The sequence below is a fragment of the Procambarus clarkii genome, chromosome 11 (genome assembly GCF_040958095.1).
Source record: "Procambarus clarkii isolate CNS0578487 chromosome 11, FALCON_Pclarkii_2.0, whole genome shotgun sequence".
Taxonomy (NCBI): Eukaryota; Metazoa; Arthropoda; class Malacostraca; order Decapoda; family Cambaridae; genus Procambarus; species Procambarus clarkii.
Genome location: NC_091160.1, coordinates 43,795,720 through 43,812,440, shown reverse-complemented (window position 1 = coordinate 43,812,440; position 16,721 = coordinate 43,795,720). Strand labels below are relative to the sequence as shown.

At 39.4% G+C, this 16,721-nt stretch overlaps 1 protein-coding gene across 6 annotated transcripts in view; it reads right to left on the bottom strand.

The window, feature by feature from the left end:
- Window positions 1-3,306: 3,306 nt before the first annotated feature.
- Window positions 3,307-16,721, bottom strand: part of LOC123758430 (shootin-1) — an 87,516-nt gene continuing 74,101 nt past the window's right edge. For all 6 annotated transcript variants that reach the window (XM_045742838.2, XM_045742842.2, XM_045742841.2 and 3 more), the window contains exons 5-11: window positions 14,037-14,244; window positions 13,230-13,363; window positions 11,945-12,085; window positions 11,030-11,191; window positions 10,102-10,249; window positions 8,827-9,192; window positions 3,307-6,952 (exon numbers count right to left, since the gene is read on the bottom strand). In XM_045742838.2, the coding sequence (XP_045598794.2) occupies window positions 6,207-6,952; window positions 8,827-9,192; window positions 10,102-10,249; window positions 11,030-11,191; window positions 11,945-12,085; window positions 13,230-13,363; window positions 14,037-14,244 (1,905 nt within the window). In that variant the 3' untranslated portion in view covers window positions 3,307-6,206. The remainder of the gene's footprint in view (window positions 6,953-8,826; window positions 9,193-10,101; window positions 10,250-11,029; window positions 11,192-11,944; window positions 12,086-13,229; window positions 13,364-14,036; window positions 14,245-16,721) is intronic.

Genomic DNA, 16,721 nt, shown 5'->3' with positions numbered 1-16,721 from the left:
CTGAAGGCATGGCAGGATGTGCAGAATACCCCCGTTGACGAGCAGAGGTGCAACAGGTACTCTGAGAGAGAACTCTTATTAACATCAGAGGCCCGAGACTGTTGAACACGCTTCCAATACACATAAGGGGCATAACTAGCCGACTCCTCACAGTGTTCAAGAGGGAACTGGATAAGCACCTCCAAAGGATACCTGATGAACCAGGTTGTGATTTGTACGTCAGACTGCGACCAGCCGCGTTCAACAGCCTGGTTAACCAGTCCAGCAACCAGGAGGCCTGGTCGATGACTGGGCCGCAGGGACGCTAAGCCCCGGAAGCACCTCAAGGTAACCTCAAGGTAAAGTAACAGCAAAGTCCTCCTCTGAGGAAGACTGAACTTGCAAAATGAACACTATTGAAATGTTCAATTTAATAGTTTTCTTTATAAATTTTTGCACCTTAAATACAAAAGATATTTTACTCGCATAAGGTGTCTTCTTTTGATAATTACAGTACTTTACTCACATAAGGAGATTGGGGGTGGGGATAGTTATATGTAATCCTTTTCCCATGATAGTCCGACGTATGATTTACAAAAAAAGATAGTTCTGCACGAATCCAATTTATTATTGGTATAAAAGTTTCTGAACGTCTGCCTCACATTCGGTATCATAATGTTCTAGATTCGATCTGGATTTGCTTGAAATTTGGGTTTCCAAAAAAATGGCTTTTCATTGGCATTACTGATGTGCTATATATATTGTATTCCCAAGATTTTTGTTTATTGGGAATTATATATTTGTATGATTGAATATGCTGAATCACACATACGATTACTTTGCAAACAAATAATTATGCAAAAAAAAAAATGCTTATCATTTTGTAGCACAGGCTACAAAATTTGGTCTTGATAACACATGCTGTAAAGTGCAGTTTCATTTCTGCATCATGCTGGCTGTTGAATTTCTGCTATCACTCTGAACTGACCTTGAAGTTCTTAAGATGCACAAAGACACGAGTGTGTGTGTGTGTACACCTGCTTACCTGGTTGATGGAGTTCTGGGAGTTGTTCTACTCCCCAAGCCTGGCCTGAGTCCAGGCTTGACTTGTGAGAGTTTGGTCCACCAGGCTGTTGCTTGGAGCGGCCCGCAGGCCCACATATACCTGGTTGATGGGGTTCTGGGAGTTGTTCTACTCCCCAAGCCTGGCCCGAGTCCAGGTTTGATTTGTGAGAATTTGGTCCACCAGGCTGTTGCTTGGAGCGGCCTGCAGGCCCACATATACCTGGTTGATGGAGTTCTGGGAGTTGTTCTACTCCCCAAGCCTGGCCTGAGTCCAGGCTTGATTTGTGAGAATTTGGTCCACCAGGCTGTTGCTTGGAGCGGCCCGCAGGCCCACATATACCTGGTTGATGGGGTTCTGGGAGTTGTTCTACTCCCCAAGCCTGGCCTGAGTCCAGGCTTGATTTGTGAGAATTTGGTCCACCAGGCTGTTGCTTGGCGCGGCCCGCAGGCCCACATATACCTGGTTGATGGAGTTCTGGGAGTTGTTCTACTCCCCAAGCCTGGCCCGAGGCCAGGCTTGACTTGTGAGAGTTTGGTCCACCAGGCTGTTGCTTGGAGCGGCCCGCAGGCCCACATACCCACCACAGCCCAGTTGGTCCGGCACTTCTTTTAGAAAATTTGTTTTATCTTTATGTCCACAGTTGTTCCCACAATATTTCTTATACTCACTGGGAGTATATTGAACAACTGTGGACCTCTGATGTTTATACAGTGTTCTCTGATTGTGCCTATGGCACCCCTGCTCTTCACTGGTTCTATTCTATTCTCTATATTACAGTCTCCGTGGTGTAGTGGTAAGACACTCGCCTGGCGTTCGGCGAGTGCTTTGTCATGGGTTCGTATCCTGACCGGGGAGGATTTACTGGGCGCAAATCCTTAACTGTAGTCTCTGTTTAACGCAACAGTAAAATGTGTACTTGGTTGTAACAACAAGTCTTCGCGGCGGGGATCGTATTCCAGGGATCTGCCCGAAACGCTACGCGTACTAGTGGCTGTACAAGAATGTAACAACTCTTGGTTATATCTCATATCTCTCTCAATTCTGCATTTTCTTCCATATCATTCACTCCAGTATGTTGTTATTTTACTGTGTAGATTTGGGACTTGGCCCTCCAGTATCTTCCATGTGTATAATATTTGATATCTCTCCCGTTGTCTTTCTAGCGAGTAATTTGGAGAGCTTCGAGACGATTTCAATAATTTAGGTGCTTTATCGCTACAGTATGTAGTGCTACAATATAATAGGTACACTTGTTGCATGTAAACCCGTTACTGGCACAGCCTTGATGTCGTCAAACCAGCTCCTTTGCTGCGATTGTGTCTGGGCTCGTACTACAACCCTTCCTTCTGTTTTCGTAACTATGTGCACTGTCATACATGTATTGATATAATGGACACTTAATAGAATTTGGTACTATAGTATTCACTTAGTCTGGGCAAAATAAAGCTAAAACTCAGACGTATATTCAAGGCCTTAGATAACATATATTAGGCCTAGGATAGTTACATTAGGTTTAGTTTTATTAGCAACAAATAAAGAACTTTTCCCAGTTTGTCCAAATTTAATAGTACCGTACCAAATTCTACTTTCTAATTGTCCATCAAGTCAATATACATACTATGGTCCATATCGTTACTATAAGTACTATGGAAACAGGAGGATGGGCTGCATACTAACGTACCACCCAGGTAAGATTCAAATACTAGCAGTAAGAACCAAATAGTTGTGTGAAGGTGGGCCTGTTTGGGGACTGGGCCGTGAGGACGTTGAGCCCCGAGATCATCGCAAGACAAGGTCATCGTATACCCCCTAGTACACTATAAACTTATTTGCATAGTAAGCAATTATAAAATGCTGTAATCAGAAATGTCTAGGTATGGGCTCACTATAGCCCGTGCTACATGGATATTTCTTTGAGTAGCTAAATCTAAAACAACAACAATGTAATCAGATTTTGTCATTGGTCTGTTGGTTACATCCACATAGAACTGTAATGCCCCATGTAATATTGCAACTGGTATATAAACCAAGCAACAATAACCAGTGTAGTCATGTGAGTGTCGTAGTGGCCAGAAAATCAGCACATGATGATGACTGCACTTTTGAGGCTTAATAGCTCAACCTTCTTATCCATGGTGAAGTTCCTCGTTCTCTTGTTCGAGTTATCTCGCACTTCTATTGCCGGACGACGTTGCTTCAATTCAAATGTTGTATAGGAAGAAAAGCTAGTGAAAATGCATAACGAGAAGTCATACACTTAACTGGTATCAAGTTTATTATACAGGAACTTGTACAGGTGACATTTTAAATGATTAGAATACCACTCGACCAGCCTGAATACATATCAAATGGGTTTGATAACGCAGTATCAGATTGTAAGGTTTAGGAATTCAAGATATTTGAGTTGCATGCTATTACATTAATTTTGTTTAAAAACAATGGGTTCTAACCCAGTTATCGTATAAATGATATTTGGATAAACCACAATGTATGTTGCCTTCACAGAAGGTGTAAGTTAATATAGTGGAAGAGATGCAGATATACACGGCACAATCTATAGTATTTACACAGAGAACCTCTAAAATACACATGACTTTCAGAACTCAAAAGTTTCTGATAAAACCTATGATTAAGATGCACAGTGAAATTGCAAAAATGTGATATGAGAAAATCACATACTGAAGCCGTGCAATAGGATCAAATCTACGTTCCTGAGTGTGTGTACCCAAGGAGTTCAGGGATATGGGTTCACCCATTGAATGGCTTCAGTATGTTATGATTAATATATATATTAACAACATGGATTAACCCTCATGCTATTGCCCACATACTTTTCGATTACCTTTTGTTGGTTCCGAGGCTCAATGTTCCTGTGGCCTGGTATCCAACCAGGCTTCGTGGTTGGTGGCAAGTCCAGATCACTAGCATTCCTTCTGGACATTATATAACGATGTCTCGCCCTTCCAGCTCTAAGTGTTCACAAAGCTACCACACAAATGACCGTGAATGCAGTACAATATTACCAAGACTTTGCAAGACCTGGAAGATCTTTGTGATAATGAACATACAGCATCACAAATATTGAACTTAAATATTGCTCATCAGATGATGAAATAAGGAACTAATACCAAGCAGAGGGAAGGAGTTATAAATGGCATGCATGAAGATGCACCACCAACAGTCATTCTTTTAGTTGCCAAGTGCAGAAAACGTAGTGCTATATGATACAGATTCAAATGAAAATGTCAATGCTTGCAACAAGTGTGGATTGGTGGAAACAATTAGCCACTGTTGGGGGGAAACAAATTCTACTAGGCTTGGTGAGGTTTCTAGTCACAAATTGACCATTCTCCCAGGATATGAATCACAACAGTTTAACTTTCAGGCACATAGTTACTGAAGGGAGAAGAGAAGCAGCAATGTATGGAAACTGCATCCCTTACCAACCTGAAAATTGAAACCAGAACAAATTGGTTGAGCCTACTGTTACAGGTTATCAAGTGGAGCAAATTTTGTGCTACATACTACAAAATGTGACGAGATGTGGTTCATATGATGATTGTGTGGAGGCTGTGTTGGGGGTTCAATGCCTGATAGGTGATTTTATTAGGGGGAGTGGCAATTATTAGGAGAAAGTGACAAGCTATTACAACTATATGGTACTTGAAAGGGATCAGGTTCAGGATTTGGGATGGGATAAGAGTAATGAATGGTGCCAACCATTTGGACACTTGGGAATTGAACGCTGACCCGCACAAAGCGAGACCATTGCTCTATTGTCCAGCCCAAGTCGTTGGGCTGGATGATAGTGCAATGGTCTCGCTTTGTGCAGCATATTAGTAGAGAAAATGTGCTACAAGGCCCTCACTTTGATGAAAACCAAGCCGGTGAATCACAGGAATGTAGTGTTATTGGTGTAACTTAGGAGTGTACGCGGCAGAGTATTGAACGAAGGAAAACGAAAAAGCTAGGTTACATAACATAGGGATTGGTGTGCCTATGCATTGTTTCAATTATTTATGTAGGTTATTATACACATTTAGTAATATCTAAAAATGTTCCTTCAATCACCGTTTCATCACAGCCAAACTATGGAAAGTCGACATTTTATTCATGCATGTATGTACAGTACTGTGTATTTTTATTTTGCAAGCATTTCTTCCATTTATAGAAAAAACTTTGCCACAGAGCAGCCAAAAAATACATAGCCACAGCATGAGGGTCAAAAGGTACTGTAACAATGAAGTTTGATATTTTTTTTAAGGATCTGTATAGTGAAAATATGGCTTCACTATTTAGACCCTGTTGAGCAGTTTATTTTTACCTATTGCATACCATTTTATCTCTACAAAATACTGGATACAATATGAAAGGGCATTGTGGTTTTAATTACAGCTGTACATTATTTCAAAGACCATAACCAAAAATGAATATAAAATAAAATGAGATCTCAGGTAGATTCGGCTGTAAATTCTGATGTTGTACTAAGAGATGTCTGTTGTCCACAATTGTGTGCCAAGAGGGCATTTCTCTTGTCCACATTCTCACCAGTTAAAGGTTACAAATGGGATAAATTTACCCTATATGTTTGAGAGAGTAGCAGTGAGAACTCTACTTAAAAAGTTGATTGGATGCAGCAAACACTGGCTGCAATCCAATGGGGGGGATTGTATCCCCCTATTGAACTTAAATGGGGAATACTTGTTAACATCAGCTATAACAAAATGAAACGAGGTGATTGTACTGCACCTTTTTGTTCAGAAGTCACAATACCTAATCCTTCTATCAAGGATATTAACACAATTTTAAGTGGCCTATTATGTGTAATATGAAAATATATTTTGATATGACACGTACAGTATTGCAGCTATTATCTTTTGAATCTATACAGTGTATATCTGTAACAATCTCGAGTACAAAAGCATTACTGTATATCATCAACTGCTTTGACAAAAGCCGAATACAAGAAACCATTTATGAAGCATGTTAAATGCAGACGTGAGTACTGTAACTGTCGGGAACAATGTGAAGCATCAGGTTGGTTACCTGTTTCTTGTTAGATGTAATGGAGTTGTGATTAGCCTCATATATATTTATTATCCTTAAGCATTTTTTTTTTTTTAACATTTTTCAATTTACTCCTGTTAAAAATTATAATTGATCAATCTTGTGAAGGACTTCGACTGTTCCTCAAAAATATGGTAGTTGATGAAATGGCTCGGACTGGAGATGGGCGACCATTTACCTGTTCCTTGGGTTTTTCTGTACTGCCAGCAGCAGGTGGGGTAGCTTCACGACTAGAACACTCGTCTGCATCTACATAGCTGGTATTTAGCTTTAGAGTATAAGATGCACTGGCTGATGTTGGAGTGTCCTCAGATGATGTGTCCTTTGTAGTGTGATTTCCGTTTTTAATTGTATTGTTGTCTTCCGTTTCACAGGTGTCTTTGGCTGTTGAAATATCTTCTGAAGTTTTTGTCTCTCCAGTCAAGTTTTTCTTCTCTTTGTAAGTTGCAGATATTTCCAGAGAACATGTTTCTGCTTCGGGAGAATTTTCCTTTGTTTGTGTAGCGGAACAACTCTCATCTGCTGCACTGTTGTCACTTGTAGACTTTTGTTTGTCTTCAGATGTAAATTCTTTCTTTTCCTTCTTTTTAGTCTTTATAGTGCGGGATTTTGACTCTTGAGAAATTGCTGAGGGCTTTAATCTTCCATGGCGTCCACGTTTCATGGTTGCAAGAATGCTCTTCATCTCCTGGACAGCATCAGCGGGCTTTTCTTTCAACTCGGGATCTGTCTTCTTGCTGATATATCCAATTCCATATGGTTTGGTCGACTTCAACTTGACTCCTCCTTGCTTAATTTGATTGATGAGATCATCCATTCCACCCCCTTTGCCTCCATTATCTGCAATTTTTATTTAATTCTAAGATTATATCAATGTGCACATTAATAACCCATTTATTGTCCCGAATCAGTGAAGGATTATATAATACAGTATAGTATTCTTATATTGTTATACGCAATGACGAAGTTTAATTTAGTGGCACAATAATTAGGAGTACTTTTGTGTGCATTATATTTAAGAAAAGATGGAATGTATAAAGTTCCATTCTGTGGCCGAGGGAAGTTAGACTATACGTAGTGCTTTGAACATGCTACCTAGAGTGCTGATGCTTGGAGTATGGAAATAAAGAATTTGCCAATTCCAGTACATTTCATATTTGAACTAAACTCAAGATCATAGAGTTAAAACTCTTACTGAATGGGTTGGTTCAAGGACTTGGGGTGATACCTTCATTCCTAATATAGTTATTTAGCCATCAGAAACTAGTAATATGACAAAAGTAACCAACAACAGCAACAAAAAAAGCATCCTACACAAAAAAATATGAATTATCTTCAAGACAAAATTCCTTGTACTGTATTTTAAAGATTAGATTAGAAGGATCTGTTGAAACCACCACACAATTTAATTATTAAGCAAGATGGTAAAGAACACTACTAGGCATACAGTATATTGAAATCCCCCAAAAGCATCGTCTTAATTTATTGATTGACCAATAATAGACTGGTAGCAAAGCAATATTCAAGTCATTGATGTCAGACTAAGTGTCGTAGGAAAAACCAATGCCCTTTAAATAAAAAAATATGGTACAGTATATGGATTAGACCTCATCTATTCTAAGCTGAATTAAATACAGAGTAATGTAACAAAGTTTAAAATAGAGAATTTTGTTAGGAGAACAACAACAAACACGTTAAGTGTGTTGCCAACTTAATGGAAACATAACTAACCCCATTAGTTATTTTATTCATATAAAATAGAAACAGTCTTAATATGCATCCATTTTCAAATTTGCTTATACAGTAGATACTAAGCTGTATCTAAATCTTGCTCCTGCATTATTTGTATGTTACGATATGGCATTAGAAAATCTGAAGTACCTGTATTACATACATTACAAAATTGTAATAGCAGAAGCCCAGCAAGGAACTTTAATATAGAACAACTAAAAAATTTATATTGAACAAGGAAGTGGATGGATAAATCCCTATCACATTGTTATAGGTTTCTTTGTATGTAACGAAAGGAAAGACAACTAAGTTTGATGCTGGGAATATCAGAAGTTCAGAGAAATTTGTGTGTCTTTTAGCTAGCTACATGCATGATACAGTTTCTGTTGTTGGGGATAAAAAGCCTGTGAGGCTTATCAAGATCTACCTTGCCTAACGACTGATCTTCCCCCATGATGCAACCCAGAACAGTTGTCCGACTCTCAGGTACCTGATGATGAAGAGTGATGAAGATTAAGCCACCTAAAAGGTGGCACGGGCATGAATAGCCCGTAAGTGGTGGCCCTTTTGAGCCATTACCAGTATCAATAGATGATACTGGAGTTGACCAGACCACACACTAGAAATTGAAGGGACGACGAATCTGAATCTTACTTACTAGTCAATTTCTAGTGTGTGGTCTGGTCAACATACTTCAGCCACGTTATTGTGACTCATCGCCTGCATATGATACTGGAGATCTGTGGAGGTGCAACTGCACCCTGCGTGACGGGAGATGTCTCCTGTGTCAGGTACCTATTTGTTACTTTGTGAACTGTGATCATTGAGTGTGAACAGATGAAACAGACTGCAACATCAGCACTGGCATGCGTACACAGTTGCCTTTTGTAATGGAACAATACTTTGTCCCATTACCATTACAAAAGCATAAAGTTGCTCAGATAAACCATTAAAGAAGATAGACACAAGTTCTGATAGCTTACCTGAACCATTTGCTTCCTTATCTTTTCTGTTTTGTTTGGAAGCGCCTATTAAGGTAGCTAATGTAGTTACTGGGTTGGCTGGTGGTGGTGGCGGCGGCGGTGGTGGTGGAAGGGGACCTGTAGGAGGTGGGGGAGGGGGTGGTGGAGGTGGTGGAGGAAGAGACATCGGAGGAGGCGGAGGAGGGGGTGGCGGAGGAGGTGGAGGAGGAGCAGGAATCCCTGGTTGAGACTCTAGCACGGTGCTAGGCCTGCTGAGTGACAATGGTTCCAACACATCAGCTGATGTTTTGCTGTGGTAAAGATTGTTGATACTGTTGCTACTTGAACTTTGTTGGAGCAATCTTATTTGACGTCGTTGCTCCTCGGCTGCAAAAAATTGTAAGGTAGGAATTGTAAGCCATCGTCCAGCAATTCGTGAGTATACATTACAAGTCAAAATGTAAATTTTAACAAATTGCAATATCAAAATTTCTATTTTCTCAAATATGTTGCTATTACATACTGTAATAGAATGTGTTGAATTGCTCAGCCTAACTTAGGTTAGGCCCTGTTGGCAATTATTAGTATTTGCAGTATGCAGATGAAGCATTTAGAGAGGAGTGATTCAATTTGAGCAGAGAATGTGAATGAAACACTGAGAAAAGTACAGACATCACCAGTTGTGACTAGTGTGTAGGGTATTGTACAGTCATAAACAGGGTGTTGGAGGGTGGATTAAATGAGCATTTGGTCTTTGTTCATAAGAACAGGTTGCATCAACGCTTAAAAGATTCTTCATGTATTAAAAAGTATGAACACGGGGCAAATGCCACCGAACTTTAGAGGCTAATATTATCAAAACGTAATACTAAACTACACTTTTATGCTGTCTTATATCACACAATCCATGTTTTGTTTCAGTACTTTTAAATATAAAATTGTATTCAAAGAAAGGTCCACTTGACAGTTTCAAGTGATGGATATAAATGACACAATAAGAGATGCTTAGTATCAAAAGAAGGCACAAAGTCTGGAAGTGTATTTAAGTAAGATACACTTAACAAAAGGTTAATACAAACTATAACCTTGAGTAAGGAATACTAAATGTTTGGCGTGACTATATGTGCTTTTGCTTGCGTTAACATCTTAACCATTAAACACAGACTGGGAGATTCTGCTTAAATCAATGATTCTTTACTGAAGATAATGTCCTATAAAGTAATTTGTTGAGTATAGTATTTCTATTATGTACTAAGATGATTGAAAATGTTTTATACTTTTTTTTTTTTTGCCTACCTTCTTTTCGAAGTTTTTTCAATTCAATCTTTGCTTCATCACCTTTGTGTTCTTGTTCTCTCACTTCCTCCTCCAACAATAAAACGCGTTCTTTTAGAAGTTCAACCTCGGCCGCTTTTTCACCAGATTCATATGCGAGTACTTCGGCCTGAGTGATTACAATTATTCAAGATACATATTGTACAAATGATAAAATTTGGGGTTTTTAATTGGAAGATTAAGTGGCTGATATGCAGTGTAAGTAGATGTTACACAAAAATATTTTATGTGAATGACCCACTTCCATACATGAAATTAAAGCGACTACTTATCAGTCCATCCTGGACTTTCAGGTCAAAACACCTATGTTATCATGATTTGATAAGGGTCAAGGTTGGACCGAAATGTCATCACTTTCATTTCATGTGTGTTGGTTAGGTTATTTGTTCTGGCCTTGTTATTGTGACATTCACCTGCATGGTATCCAAAGCCCACATCAGAAAGTGTTCTGGCCTTGTTATTGTGACATTCACCTGCATGGTATCCAAAGCTCACATCAGAAAGTGAATAAATGACAATGTTTTGCTCTGTCCTGGACCATTAATAAGTTGTATCATAGTCCACGATGGACTGAAATGTTGTCGTTTCTGCATTTTCTGATGTGCGGTTTGGATATCATATCTACAGCTATGTTATTGTGACTCATCATCTGCATTCCCCAGCATATCTTACTATTCTCTTTCCAAAACCAGGTATTTAAACAGAAATACTGCCCAAGCACTTGGGGTGGACGGTAGAGCGACGGCCTCATTTCATGCAGGTCGGCGTTCAATTCCTGACCATCCAAATGATTGGGCACCATCCCTTCCCATCCCAAATCCTTATCCCTTCCAAGTGCTATACAGGCTTTTCACTTTTTCCCTGATAGTTCCCTTGTAACCATAAATACCTTGAGCTTCTGCAATGATTGTTTGTATTCTTCTTCTTGTGTGTGAAGCTTCTGGGTAAGACTCTGCACTTCCTCCATTGCCATGCATAGCCTCTCATCCCCCATCACGTCTGCCAACGCAACGGCACTCTGACGAGCCAGAGCAGCACGCTCACTACGGGCCTGTTTAAAAAGAGAGAAAATATCACATGTTTGATACTGTCTTAATTGGGGATACTATCTTGTCAAATAGTGTATGTTTAAAACTAACAATTTGGGAAAGAAGGAATGAATTATCAGGAGATAGTGCCAGTTTGCAACTATATAGCACTTGGAATGGGGCAGGATAAGGATTTGGGATGGGAAGGGGGGAAAGGAATGGTGTACAATTTGGGAGCCAAGAAATGTCTACAGATAGAAATTTAGCTTAAATTGTCAATTTATAAATTTGTTTAAATTTAAAAATTTATTTAATTTATAAATTTGTTTAACCAGAACGATATCATCTAAAATGGCTGATTTTACTATTACATTCTTTTACTTGATTAGGCCTACAGTCCACACTTTTTAATCATGTTTGGTTTGTGCAGCTCAGGTTACCGAAGAAAAGTCTGGATTAGTACATTCACAACCAACAGTGATAACCCAACTTTGTTGTATCTTTGAGCAAAATTAATATTGAAGGTGAAGGAAAGCCTCAATATATGTATAAATGTACAGTACAGTAATAAAAACCAAATTTTTGAATACACTATATAACCTACATCTTTTCTCATGATATTATTGTATACAATGTTCTGCTTGAGGGTCCAGAATGGACCAAAACATCATCACTTTAATTTCATAATCATGTAGGGAGGTTTGGTTACTATCTTATTATTTAAATAAAAAAATTTAATAAATGAAAATAAAAAAACAAGAAAATTGAATCCATACCTTGGCTGCATCTGTAGCAGCTGTGTTTGCTCGAGCAGCCTCTGAACGCAGCTGGGCTTGGAGGGCTTCTACTTCGTCTAGAACTAAAACCGACACACGACCCATACGTCGCTCAACTGCTTCCAGTTCCGATATTCTTTTCTGTACAAATTTAGTGAAAATCACTTGCAAGGTTCATTTTAGGCATGGCCTTTAATGAACAAATTCACAAAGGCCGTGATGAGAGTTTGAACTTACGTTCGAGAGGATCCCAGACGCAGGTTCGAACCCTCATCACGGCCCTTGTAGATTTGTTCATTTGATGCATCACGCTATTGTGATTTCTGTGTGAAATGGCCTTTAATGCTTCAAAGCTTACAAGACAAAACTGTATAGACATTTTTTTACGTTTTGTCATGTTGCCATTCTCTTTTTCACTTGTTTATAATATATTTTACAATAATTAGAATAATTCTTACACATATAAGCCCAGATACTCTGTGCTTTGCAATGCCCATTTTTTTACATACCCATTAGTGTTAGCTGTGAACAATTACACATTAAATAAGGATGCCTCAAAATTTAAAAAAACACACACACAATAGAATAATAAGAGAAGAATTTCTGTGGAGCTTCATGTGTGAAGCGTGAGGAAGCTGTGGGAAGGAAGCGTGAGGAAGCTGTGGGAAGGAAGCGTGAGGAAGCTGTGGGAAGGAAGCGTGAGGAAGCTGTGGGAAGGCGATTTGATTGATTGATGAAGATTAAGCCACCCAAGAGGTGGCACAGGCATGAATAGCCTGTAAGATGGCAATTTGGTGACATATCTCTTATAAATAGTGGCAACAAGTCGGGGTGACCTGAAGCCAGTTGGGTGGTCGTGCCCTGAGGAACCACGGTGGTGAATCCTACAAGAGAACTGGTTGGGCAGGTGTACCTGATTGGCACCTGTCCCGAGACCTTTCTCATGCAAGTCAAGATTGAGAGGAGCCAATTAGTGATAGTTAAAATGAACTGTGTGGGTGACTTAGCAGCGTGCCATATTTTGATGTTGTGTGACAAGCGTCGCTACTCCATATTTTGCAGTAAGAGTTTGGTATACTGCTACATGTTGCTTGTTGTAGTGACACTTACAATGCACCAATCACTGGAAGAAGGCTTCTTGTTCCCAACAAAGACACTACCAATAAAGGCCATCAGTACTATTTTATTTTATTGTGCATTTTTCTACAGTATCAGTAATGTATGTTAAATGTTCACTCTTCTGTTTACATTGAATATTACTGCAGCAAATATCCTCACGTCTCACCTGAAGCTGTTCTGTCTGCTGAGTGGCCTCGTCTAGCTGTCTCCGAGTGTCTAATAATTCTTCTTGGGCTTCGAACTCCTCTTGTTTTGCCTTGTTTGCTTCAGCTGTAAGACTCGCCACATCCATTTCCAAGGCTGTGAAAGATAAGTGCTCCTTTATTAATTGCTTGCTATTAAGAAATTTGTAATATTACTAATATGAAATTTGTAATATTTAATATGTAATAACCTTCATATTAATATTTATTAAAAGTAGGATATTTGATGCAGGATGATTGATTCCATGCCCTGCACTTCAGCATGGAACAGAAATTAACTCATTTATTTTGCGAGATCAACTTGGGCTTTAATTGTTGGTAGTGAAATATTTTCATATTACATTTCTATCAGCTGAGAAAAAATCATTTTCTTTTAATAAAATGCTCAAACTTTAGATGGACATCTGTAAAATCTTAAATGTGACATAACTGCTTGTTGGGGACAGGAAGCCTGTATATAGGCTTATCAAGGTCCTCCCTAGGCCAGCTACCGACCTTTCCCAGGATGCAACCCACACAACTGTGACTTTTGGGGGTACAGTACCTATTTAAGCAGCATTAGGTGAAAAGAAACATATCCAACAGTCTGTCCTAACTGGGTATTGAACCTGGGTCCCTTGAGTGTGTGCAAGCATGTAGACTACACTGCTACAGGAGTTGTTACAGAAATTGACATTTTGATAGAACACAGCTGTACGATAAACAAAAAATGGTTTAAAATTTTTTAAATAAGAGTACTGTACATAAATAATTAACCTTTAATTTAATACCTTTAATTTTGTCCATTAGTGATGAAACCTCTTGCTCATGCTGTTGTTGCATCTCCTGTAAGCCCTGTTTGTCAACATCAGCACCCATGTTGGCTAGCATGGAGAGGTCAAAATCTGGCGAGGTTTCAGCAACTCGCTGCATCAGGAGAGCACTTTGACGCTTGTATGTGTTGGCTTCACGACGCAGATTTTTATTTTCACGGTACCACTGCATTAAAGGAGGGTTTAAATAACATGCTTTTCACAATTGTTAATTTTCCTTTGCCTAATATGATAACAGAACACTAACCAAACCTCAATCTAGTGAATAACAACCAATATGCTTCATACAAAACATGGATACAATTCAAATATCACTAATGCTTGAGGTCTGTCTTTTTAATTGTACCATCTAGCTATTTTAAGTCATAAGGAGTCTTTAAAATAGCTTTGGATGTAATGAAATAATAGTGAGAACTGAAAAAATAGAGGCAATGCAATAAGATCAAACTCATTCCTGGATTCCACAGACGCATGCACAACCCAACTTTTGAGTTCAGTTGGTAGTGAATGTCTCTGGAGAGTCCAGGGATGAGAGTTCGATCCCATTCCAGTGCCTCAGGATTTTCTCAGACTTTGGTTACTGAAGAGTAATGCCAATATACTTTCAGTCAATGATATGAACAGGTACATGGTTACCATAAAGTCAAACCTAATTATACTTTTTATTTACTGCTATACTGCTACAAAAATTTGTAGCAGTATAGTGGGATGACTTAATAAAATGTACCATTAGTCACAAGTATTTTTACGTTATATTAAACAATATGGAAACGATGTTATAAAAAGAATAGGTAATAAATGGGAAGAATTGTACCTTGAATCCAGTGCTGATATACACAAATTAAACTATGCAACTAAACTATTAAGACTTAGGTGCTTAACTAAATTAATTTGGGGGTTCAATCCCTGAGCCCATTATGTGCTTCTGTAACCCTTATCCACTAACACCCACAGGATGGGCATGAGGTGCATAATAAACAAACTAAATTAAAATTGGAGAAAATAAGAAACAAGCAGGAGTTACAAAACACAAAACTACATTCTACAATTAAGCCAAGTGCAGAGTTCTGACAACAATGTTAATTAAGAAACAAAATCAGAGCAGAATTTATTTTTAGATGACATTTTGTCTATGAGTACTTCATAAAATCTTAATATATGAACACAGGGTATATAGGGAACAACGGAAGAGGTCGGGGAGGTGAACCGCCACCTAGTTGACCTCCTCGACCTTGCCCTACCTGGGAGGTCAACCTCCACCTTGATTACTTCCTCGACCTTGCCCTACCTGGGAGGTCAACCTCGACCTTGCCCTACCTGGGAGGTCAACCTCGACCTTGCCCTACCTGGGAGGTCAGGGAAGTGAACCTCCACCTTGATTACCTCCTCGACCTTGCCCTACCTGGGAGGTCAACCTCCACCTTGATTACCTCCTCGACCTTGCCCTACCTGGGAGGTCAACCTCCACCTTACTCCACCTGGGAGGTGAGGGAGGTGCAGTTAAGGCAAGACATGAGGGACTGTGTAATGAAGATCAGGTAAGTTTATAAAGATAATAAATTAAATCTCTACACATAAATTAAATCTCTACACAATAGAGAAGCTTGTTTTTTTAATTGTCAGGGTCAGATACCCTGGCTGGCTTATCAAGGTCATCCCAAGGTCAACTACTGACCTTCCCCAGGATGCTACTCCACAACAGTTAGTTAGTTATTTTTGTATAGTTTAGTTCATTTATTATGCACCCCATACCCATCTTGTGGGCGGTAGTGGAAGGGGGTTACAGAGGCACATAATGGGCTCAGGGACTGAACCCCACAATTCATTTAGCTAAGCAAGTTACAATCTTGATGAGCTAGTTACAAAATTCAAGATAAGTCGTCACATCAACAATGTGTTCGAGATCGACCACAAGTAGTTTCTAAATTAAGCAACTGACATATGTGGAGAGCTAGTGTCACAATTGATATGTTTGTCCTGCACACCGCCCCCCATCCAGTGGGCAGCGGTGGATAGGTTACAATCACTCAGTTACTACCTACAGTTACCAAACAGTTGCCAAACTCCCAGGTAACTCTTTACTGCTAGGTGAACACTGGACATGTTATAAAACCCAATATGCAGCACTTAGCTACACAAAAAAGCAAAACAAAGTTAGAAAAGGTTTAGAGCTATGCCTGGGCCTGGGGCCTGACAGCTGAGTGGACAGCACTTCGGATTCGTAGTCCTGAGGTTCTGCGTTCGATCCCCAGTGGAAGCAGAAACAAATGGGCAGTTTCTTTCACCCTGTTCACCTAGCAGTAAATATGTACCTGGGAGTTAGACAGCTGCTACGGGCTGCTTCCTGGGGGAGTGTAACAAAAAGGAGGCCTGGTCGAGGACCGGGCCGCGGGGACAATAAGCCCCGAAATCATCTCAAGATAACCTCAGAGATGCAGTCAACACACACAAGTACTAACGTCAGTGGTGTCGGAAAATCAGACACCATTTAATAATCATACAGATAATAGCTGTATTGTATAAACAAGTTACCCATAGAAAACGTAACTTGTAGTGGAATTACCGTCTATAGAAAACGGGATATCATCACCACATACTATTATAATTCACCAGCTATTCTGCTGGGAATTATTCTTAAATACA